At 48.1% G+C, this 10,394-nt stretch overlaps 1 protein-coding gene across 1 annotated transcript in view; it reads right to left on the reverse strand.

The window, feature by feature from the left end:
- Nucleotides 1-9,476, reverse strand: part of anos1b (anosmin 1b) — a 64,767-nt gene extending 55,291 nt beyond the window's left edge. Inside the window, exon 1 of the mRNA XM_056277768.1 lies at nt 9,297-9,476. Coding sequence (XP_056133743.1) covers nt 9,297-9,476 — 180 coding nt within the window. The remainder of the gene's footprint in view (nt 1-9,296) is intronic.
- Nucleotides 9,477-10,394: the final 918 nt, after the last annotated feature.

The following is a 10,394-nucleotide window of genomic DNA, read 5'->3' on the forward strand; positions in this document are numbered from 1 at the left end:
ATGCTGTGTCAATACCGGGACAATCATGATGTCATTATACAACATCAAAATAACTATTACAATAATATAAGTTTGTGTGTGTGTGTGTATGCATATGATGAGCTTGGTTTAGGCTAAATACAGCACACTGAAAGAAAGGCCTTAAGCCTGGTTAGAAGGCTTATCCATACACACATACACACACACACAAACATACAGCACACACACTCACATATGCACGTATCCTGGAGGCGCTCTTTCTCTCTCTCTCTCACACACACACACATACACACACACACACACACACACCTCCTTTTCAGTGGCTTCAGAGCACCCATTATTTTGTTGGTATGAGCGAGGTTAAGGGTTAGAGTTGGGGTAAGGGTCCCGGGGTTAAAGGTTAGAGATTAGGGGTTAAGGGCTTCGGCAGTGCAGGTGACGGTGAATGATTTCGGGGTTCCCTGGAGTCAATTCCATCTTCTACCCCTGCCCCCGAGAGTGGAACGGTCCGGGTGAATTGACGCCTTAACTCTTAATGTTCAAAACAGATGCGAAATGACCATTTCGGCGAACGGCCCGCTGCCGACGTGGACTTTTGATGTACAACGAGAAGAGTTGGGGCTCTCCATTAGCCCTGTTATGATGATATAAATCAACCAGAGGCAATTACTGTCACTCAATTACCCACTGATTTCCCTTAAAGTACAAGAACAGCAGGGGCCAGGGAGTTAATCCTGCTGCGCTTTGGCTTTCCGAATCACTACCCAGCTTGGCACCAGCTTCTAGGACTCGATGGTAGGCAGGCCGGAGACAAGGGACCGACTCTGAATCACTGGATGTCGATGGGGAATGCCAAATGTGTGATAACAGCTAAAGGCTTTAACACCGGGAGGAATGCATGAAGGGGTCAACGGAAAAAAAGAAGAGGCGTCTTCCCTTTTTTAGTCTCATATTCCTATACGCCTGTAAGAAACTCCATTCTCATATTGTAAGACCCAAATGTTTATATGGACAGGAGGACTCGATGGCTTGACTAGATTTTAAGGGGCGTTTTCGAGGGATTTAAGTTGTGTCTGTTCGTGGCGGTGTCCCTTCAAGGCTAAATGTGTGTTGCTACTGAGGTCATGCTAGGTGTGACCCTCACGGGCTAACAGTGTCAGATAATCTAATCTTGCTGTTAAAAGGGATAAAGGGGGTACTGGGGCTACGGCTCAGCAGCCCCCCCCCCAACAACTCCACCCTATGGATAGAGATGACAGAAAGAGACAGAGCAAAACAACGAGAGGAAGAAAGAAAGAGACAACTCAAGTAAAGGCCTTTACACACCGGAGATTTTCTTTTTTTGTGATTAATTTGCGCGTCAATATATATATATATTTTTTTTTTTTACTTTGTTTTTGTCATGAGTACTTTCACACAGAACGTGAATATTACGTGGCGAAAAAGTGACGTAATTTTTTTTTCTCAGAGCAAGGTCGATTTTTCTGAGCTTTTGCACTGTGAATAAAGGCATCAACCAATCACGTTCCACGGAATGGTGGACACATCACAACTCCTAATGGCAGACCTGTTGACTGTTTGTTTTCCCTCATCCTCCTGTACTGTATGACAAAGAACACAGACATTTGAAAGACAATGAACTCGAGGAGCAGCACGGTGGTTAGCGCGGTCGCCTCACACCATGAAGGTCCTGGGTTCGAGCCCCGAGGTAGTCCAACCTTGGTGGGTCATCCTCTGTGTAGAGTTTGCATGTTCTCCCCGTGTCTGTGTGGGTTTCCTCCGGGTGCTCCGGTTTCCTCCCACAGTCCAAAGACACGCAGGTCAGGTGACTCGGCCATACTAAATTGTCCCTAGGTGTGAATGTGTGTGTGTGTGGGCTCTGTGATGGCCTGGCGGCCTGTCCAGGGTGTCTCTCCGCCTGCCGCCCAGTGACTGCTGGGATAGGCTCCGGCATCCCCGCGACCCTGAGAGCAGGGTAAGCGGTTTGGATAATGGATGGATGGATGGACTCACGGACAACGTGTGGTGGAGCATCGGCGAACAACGAGGCTATCAGGACAGTGAGCAGCTTATGGAGTTTTGGGTGTTATGGTAACGGAGAGACAGAGAGGAGGAGAAAACAGCAGCCGTTGCCATCATAGGAGTCCAGCTGCCATGTTCTCAGCTGCATCACACCATTCCCGTTGTGCATGAGCGCCGCAGGATTTTCCGAATAACTGCTCATGGGCACGGGACACCGGTGAGGGAGCAGTGCGGGAGGGTGTGAAAGTGAGACTTTTGGGGACGGCTTAGCTTATGAACGGAACTTTCCTCGCACCAGCGTGTGTGTTGTTGTGTGTGCCGCATTAATGCGATCTCCTCCTCCTTTCTTTCTGTTGCTTTCACACGCTGCTCGGCCCGGTGCAGGCCGGAAAAACCTTTACCCTCGTGATTAATTCTCTCGCTCTCTCTCTCTCCCCTCTTCCCTGCGTAGACTGAGCGCTAGTTGTTGATGTGCCACTGTAGTGAGATCATACTGAGACAGAAAGGAGGAAGGGGGGAGCGAGGGAGGATAATGGAGGTGTACTTCTGTCCTTAATGTAAGTCAACATATGAATCTATGTCTCCTGTGAGAAAGGGAAAAAATTATAAAGATAATATCTCAAGAGTTTTTTCCTGCTCATGCAGATTTCCTTCCGACTCTTGAGCACGTGTTTCTTGTGGAAGATTTGCTCACGTTGAAGTGGTGTCTAAAGATGATTGACTGACTGATTTTGCTCAATATGACAGTAAAACAATCGAAGCCGAGAAACAAGAGTGCATTATGCAACACACGCTGCCCTGTTACTTGCCAAACAACCGGATTTAGACAAGAGCAGACGCTTAATACACACAGAGGCACACACACACTCCACGTCAGTGTTGTCCCAGTCCATTCCCCCTTGTCTCGCTGCAGTCGCTGAGCTGCCCCGACACTCATCGGTCTCCTCAGGTCAAACTCTCTTTTCCTTCCTCTCTTTCATTTCTGCCCCCCCCCCCATCTCTTTCTCCAAATTGCTGTCAATTACTGCAGAAGCGGCAGGATGGGACTTTATGATAACGTTGAGGATGACGGCCATAATGATGAAAATGGCCGTGATGAACGATGGGTAAATAGTGTTAAATCATACAGTTGCTCCACTCAGAGAGATGAGTGCAGCGTAGATGGAAGTTAAACGTCTCCAGATTTCCCAAATCCCCAGAGATATGAAGGAGGGGCTGTCTTTTTTTTTTTGGCTCATATATCCCGTTTCTAACTGTATTCCTTGTCTGATGCCCTCTCCTCTTTTGATCTCCGTTGCTCCCTCACTCTTTCTCTGTATCTCTTTACACATGTTTTCATCCTCTCTCAAACTGTACCCCCCCCCCCCCAATCCCCAGCCAATTTCATGGGACATATTTGCTGTCAGACTCTATCAAGACGGTTTAGACGGGGCCTGTGTGCCGCACGGCTCTTTAATGGTGGCCAAAGTGGGGTTTCATGGGGTTCCTCTTTACTGAGCCCCGTGCACGTTGTGCACATTGTGCACGTCTGCTGGAAAAAGGAAGGGAGGGACAAAACAGCTGCACATGTTGGAAGAGACTTCAGCAAGGGAAGGAGAGAGGTGATTGTAAGAAGAAAGAAGAACTTGGAAGAGGGAGTCCGGGGAGGTGGTGGGGGGGGGGGGGTTGCGGAGTTAAAGGAGAAAAACGGAGAAAGAAGAAGGCAAAAGACAGAGATAGCTATCAGTAACAGACACTCGAGGGGGAGAGACCAATGTGCTGTCAAGGAGTACTGGATACCGGTTGAGGAACAGGATGCAATAAATTGTGACAACTGTTGTTTCTCTGGAAAAAAAAAGTTGAAGTCTTGGGATCTTTTTCACTCGAGGATGACATCTTGAAAATACAGATGACGAATTTCGGGCCCAAAGTGTGTTTTCGCCTGCGTGGGTAGAAACAGCTGAAGATCGATATCTTCAGCAAATCATTAGAAATTCTTGAAGGTGGTGTCTAGTTGTCTGCAACTCGATATTATTTTGATGAGTGTTTCCCGCCCGCGCGACTCTGTTTTGTTTCTCTAGGACGAAACGCCTCAGACTTCATATACTCAGAATTACTGCGGAGTACTGAGGAAGTAGAAAGAAAATAAAAAAAGACACAAATTCTTGTGGATCTCCCTACATGTATTATATATACCTTATGTTATCCATTTCCTTAATGCGCACAAACTGTGATATAAAACACGTGTCACGGGAACTTACCATCTAAATACTCCGTTTATGGATGATTTATAACGAGAACCTATGAGATCCGCGTTGGATTTTAATTAAAGATTTCCACATGGCTGGACTGCAGATGTGGTGTCCGGGGCTCTTTTTTGCCTGGGAACTTAAAACGGGAAATTTGGTCTTTAGGCCCAAAAGGCCTAAAGGGGGGACCTGTCAGAAACCTATTAGCCCCACTGCTTAAGAAACGGAGGCTCTGAAGGATTTCCGCTCGGCCTCGGCGGCCGGACAAGCCACGGTCATCACGGTCAAGGAACAGCCAGCTGACACCGCTGGACACACCGGCGGGGAAAGGGCGAGGGCATGGGTGGCGCCTACACGCTTCCACACGCAAACACAAGTCGCGCACACTCACTCACTCGCTCACATAGGAAGGCTTGCATGCACACAGAGTCGCACGCTTGCACAGACACACACACATGCTCAGTGGCAAACAAACACAGTGAAATGCACTGGGGGGGGGGGGCATGACCCCGCTCAGCTGCACACCTGTGAGTGTTTGAAAGAGGGCAAAAGATTTAAATCACACTTGTGCCCGATGCAGTGATAACAAAAAAATGCATGTGTGTGGCCAGCCTATGTTTTCTGTGTGTACTTGCTTAGTAGGCATGCGTTTGTATGCACACGTGTATCTGCATGTATACATATTTGTGTGTGTGTGTGTGTGTGTGTGTGTGTGTGTGTGTGTGTGTGTGTGTTGTGGTCAGTATTTGTGGCGAGGCACGGTAGAAACTCTCTCAGTCTATTAAACATGAGGCATTAACTCTGCTAATCACACACAGATGACTACAGACAAACACAACTAGTGTGTGTGTGTGTGTCTGTGTGGGTGTGTGTATGTTTCTGTATGGGTGTGTGTATGACTAACCTCCACTCAGCTGCACATAAAACTCTTCCCTGAAAGCCCATGTGGAGGTCTGACCTTTCTCGACAGTAGCTTCTAGTTTAGGGTAATGACAAACCAGGGCGTGCACGAGTGTGTGTGTCTGTTTTGTCTGCGTACATGCGTATTTGCGTGTGTGTAGTTATTGTTCGCGGTCTCCCTCATCCGGTAAACACGCCGTCACAACAAAGTGGCTGTTTTATAGCCGTGAAGCTGCCACATTACAGCGTCTCACTTTCTTTCTCACTTCGGCTGAGCGCGTCGCCGCCATCGGGTCGCGGAAAAGACTCTTTTAAAATGTCCGTCATCAAACATCTCACGAGGACCCTCAGCAGCGACCCGAGTGTGTGTTCTGGCGGAGGAGCAGCAGAAAACCAGGAAGTGGAAAAGTTGCTCCGCGAGTGTCAGATAGGATCTGGCTTCAAGGGTTTGATGTATTAACCTGGCCTTTCTACTTTCTCACCCACTCCTTTATTCTCCCTCCCTCCCTCCCTCCCTCCCTCTCCCCCTTCTCTCTAAAGGTAAAGGTACAAAGCCCACGCCGCTCAAAGCCCCGTTATTCCTGCCGTGATTTACTGCTGGGGAACGTTTTGTCCCGGTTTCAGGTGAAACTCATTCCTGTACCGCTAAAACTTTATCACCACTCCTCGCCGCTGCCGCCGATCAAATAACAGCACCGTCGCAAAGCCGCAGAGCGAAACGACACCTCTGAAATGAATCCAAAAAAAAAGGCCTTTGTCCCCAGCCGTCACCCCCGGTCACCCCTCCGGTTGTCTCCCCCGCTGTCGTTTTGTCTCTTCGACTGTCTGCCTCTCTGCCGGGTAATCCCTCCATCTCTCCGTCGGCCCGCCTGCATGTTTCTGTGTCTATCTATCTCACGGCCTATGTGGGTACCCGCTCATCCGTCCGTTGATCAATTTGCCCCGTCTTTCCTCCTACCGACCTGTTTATCCGTCCCTCTTCCTGTTTGAGTATTTGACTGCATCTGTTTACCAGTCTGCCCCTGTTTTTTTTTGTTTGGTCAATCTGTCTGTCAATCTCAGCGCAGCACAACTCGGCGGTTGTCTGTTCTTTGTCAGAGCGTGACTGGTTGGCTTACGGCACAGTCTGATTAAAGTGACCTACCGCAGAGTACACGTACACAAACACACACACACACACACAAGCACAGACACACAGCAAACTATATGCACTCTGTCCCCCATCTCACACGCAGATAGTAACTCAAATAAACAGAAACACGCACACACACGCACGCACACACACACACACGAGGGCTGTGTATTGGCAAGAATCTGGCGACATGACGTGTATCATCACGCAGGGGTTACAATTCAATATATTGTCGTGCTACATTGCGATACTGTAACCAAGGCGACGTATTGCGATTTCATAGGCCGGTGTTCTTCGCGTTTACGCTACTTCCTGTCTCAGTGTACGTTGTTACATTAGAGTGGAAGAGTCGAACGGCTGACAGCAGATTACACCACCGCTATCCAACAGTCGGGGGTTTACACACACACACACACACACACACAACACAAAATAAACCACTGTCTGCCACGAAACTCTGCATGTAGAATATGAATGAAAGATCGATACAGTGTTACTGAGAATCGACACAGTATCACAAAACACGATATCGCGATACTCAAGTGTATCGATATTTTCTTACACCACACCCACACACACTACATAGATAGATAGATAGATAGATAGATAGATAGATAGATAGATAGATAGATAGATAGATAGATAGATAGACAGATAGATAGATAGATAGATGGATGGATGGGTGCCCATACATACAATCAATGGTCACAAGCCCCTGTGAGGCAGTTTGCATCCTGAACTGCCCATTAGATTGGCTCACACCATTAACCTCTTGCTTACCTGCCCCATGTGACCATGTGGAAGTGTTCTTTTTGATCTGACCTGCTAATTTAAAAAGATCCATCTCCAGTGGTGCAACGGTGTATTTATTTTTAGGAGTTTGCAACAATGAACTACGTCGGTCCGTGTCTGACCCACATTCCTGCACACAAGATATATGAACATATACACTTATCCACACACAAAAATGCCAGTGTGTGTGCACACACACAAAAGGAACTATAATTACCATATGACAACATAGTAGGGAAAGCGCTGGAAAGCCCGGAGAATGGGAGAGAAAGAGTGAGTGGGTGAGATAGAGCGACAGAAAGAGAGCGAGGGAGACAAAGAGAGAGAGGTGTCTCACATAATAGTGGCTAAACACCAGCCACAGACACACACACACACACACACACAAACACACACACACACACACACACAGAGGGAGAACCAAAAACACAGGGTTCTCCCACATGATGCCAGAAACACATCATACCCACAGCCACAAGAGGAAGTGTGAGAGAGGGAGAGAGAGAGAAAGATGAGTAAAAGCTCTATATGCCAATGCTGATGTCATATAGCCGTTATCAAAAGTCCCACAATTTTTTTTTGGCACAGACGTCATGCTGTGGATATAAACGAATGCTCAACAACATAAACTCTCACGCCCATCTATTGGTCCTCCTCCCATGTTCTGGAAGGCGCGCTGGGAGAGAAGCGCTGCTAAACCTCAGGTTTGGGGAACAACGTTGGTCCCTCGGGACGCAGCCGGCATAAAACTTTATTCAATTACAGCCATTTGTATTGATCCCAAAATAAACCGTAAATCTTATTTCTCTTTTGGAATAACGTTTGCGTTGACGGTTTAAGTACTTATATGCTGAAGTGATACTCCTAAGTAGACGACCGCGAAGAACTTAATGTAAGTTAAAGCTAATGTCAGACGTCAGGGTTTAACGGTGAAAGAAAAGGTGCAAAAGGTACGAGAGGAAAGGGTTTAATGAAAATCGAAATCGCTGTGCCAAAGGGAAATATCATATTCTGTTCAGTTGCCGGCTGTTCTGCCAGCTTTCAGCGAGAAGCTGTTTGTCCCATTTCCAACACCGCCGCTTGATGGTCAACATCTGACTACTAGACTTCACTCCATAAAGCCTAAACCAAATGCCCCCCCCCCCTCACTCACACCTCGGTTCCAGAAACCCCATCACACACTCCGCTACAAAGTCATCCAGGGGCCACCCTCATTACCCGACACACAGGTGGCGGCTAGGGATCTGTTCTGTTCTGGATGGCCAAGGACCAGGACACACACACACACACACACACACACACACACACACACACACACACACACAGGTCATTCTTACACATGCACATACACAAAAACTACTAGTCTCATGAACACGCCCACTCTCACTCTCTTTCTGACACACACACACACACACACACACACACACACACACACACACACACACACACACACACACACACACACACACACACACACACACACACCAGTACAGAGCTGACTGTGCGGTTAATGACTTTCCCACCCACTACACTGCGAGCACATGCTGAAGCCGTTAACGGTAAGTGGCTTCAGTGTGGTAGCGTCCTCAGGTCCCCGTTAATCTGGCCCCGGCCTTTCAAGTGGAGATGCGCTTTTACTCCCAGCAGCGTTTTTATTTTTTTTTCCCACATTACCTTTTCCCGCGAGCTCTCGTGGTCGCGCGTCTGCGTCACCACGGGCTTAACTGTGACAATAAACACGCTGAAGGCGTCGCGACAGGCACCGGTTCCGACCGACCCATTCTCATTTCGTTCCGTTGTTTTCCACATTATTTCTTTTACATTTCCGATGGCTGTCCTCGCGCAAAATACTAACACCCCTTTCAACGGCCGGTGTAGAAATCATCAATAAAACATTACCCAGTTTCTCAGATTCGGAGGTATTTTCTCAGTATTGATTTGGCAAGTGACAGCGCGATTGTACCTGTAGGTTTGATTTGTTTAGACGGATTTTTTTTTTTAAAAACATGCAAAATAACTCTTTTTGTATCACCTATAAAACCAGGCTGGACAGTACAGTTCCACAGTTTCACAGCGTATAGATCCCCAGTACAGAAATACACGTCTAAGTAGTTCATTCTACACGGGCTATTTCTGGTATAAATGATACAAGACGCGGTGCTGTAGGACGCAGACACAACGTGGGAAGAGTGATCTCTAGAGTCCGAGGGGAGAAGCCGCGGACAGGTAAGCCGCGGGAGTACCTGCAGGTGTTTGAAGGCGGCCGTCAGGTGCGTCATGTGCAGAGTGAGACACCTGGACGTGCATCTCGCGCCGTTGACTTCCTCCTGAACGTCCTCCTGATCCGGCGCGGCGGACCTGCGGGCGGAACCGGCCGCTAACAACGAGCACAGGAGCACGAAGGCGGCCCGGCGTGGCGACATGGCCCAAGGCGGGGGGAGAAAAGAAACCCGAAGCGAGAAAAGGAACGAAAAGCTGCGCTACCGCGTCGGCAAATGAGGCGACAGACTGCACTCTGTCCCTCCACATCCGGCTCCGTATCAGACCTCCTCCTCGCCACCGGAGGTGAGAGCCAATCTGCGCGCTGCGCACGAGAGCGGTCCTTCTCCGGCTCGCGGACACCTCCCACCGCCGGAGCTCGTGCGACCGATTTGCCATGATCGTCTTCACCATCGTCCCCTCATCATCATCCTCATCCTCATCAGAGCGAAACGGGTCAGCGTGATTTCAATTTAAAGCTCGACGTAAATTAAACGTACATTGCTGAAATAAGAGTAGTCCTATATTATAATCCTAACGGGGGGGGATCCTCTTTAGAGTATCTATTAGAGACTTGTAAACTATTAGAGACTAATAAGCAGCAGCCTAGGTACATAATGTAAGAGAGCTTGCAGGTCGTATGGCGTCTGTAACGCAGCCAGACGACCAGTCACTGCTCCCAACCTTGGAGCCCAGAAGAGGATTTAGCAAAGACTACACGTAAAAATAGAAATAAATGACATGGAAAAAAAAGGTTGAGAATCTGTTTTTATTTGCGGCTTTACAAGGAAAATGTTTAAATTTGTTTACGCCGAACTCTAAACAAGAAGGCAGATCCTTTCTGTTGGCACGGAGGAGGTAAAAATAATCACTTTGTTTTAGAGGAAGTGGAGTCATGCAAGTCTTTAGGAAGTCCTGGCACGGCCTGACTGGGCTTTGCAGGCGAAATCAGGGTGTTATTCTATCGTAGCTTAGAAACTCTGGCAAAGGACTCCGCACATATATGATAGGAAGGAGCACTGAGACTACAATATGTCACCCAGTCGACGCTCTATGGCAAGTGCACTGTAAAAGACAAACAG

This window comes from Lampris incognitus, chromosome 3 (genome assembly GCF_029633865.1).
Source record: "Lampris incognitus isolate fLamInc1 chromosome 3, fLamInc1.hap2, whole genome shotgun sequence".
Classification (NCBI taxonomy): Eukaryota; Metazoa; Chordata; class Actinopteri; order Lampriformes; family Lampridae; genus Lampris; species Lampris incognitus.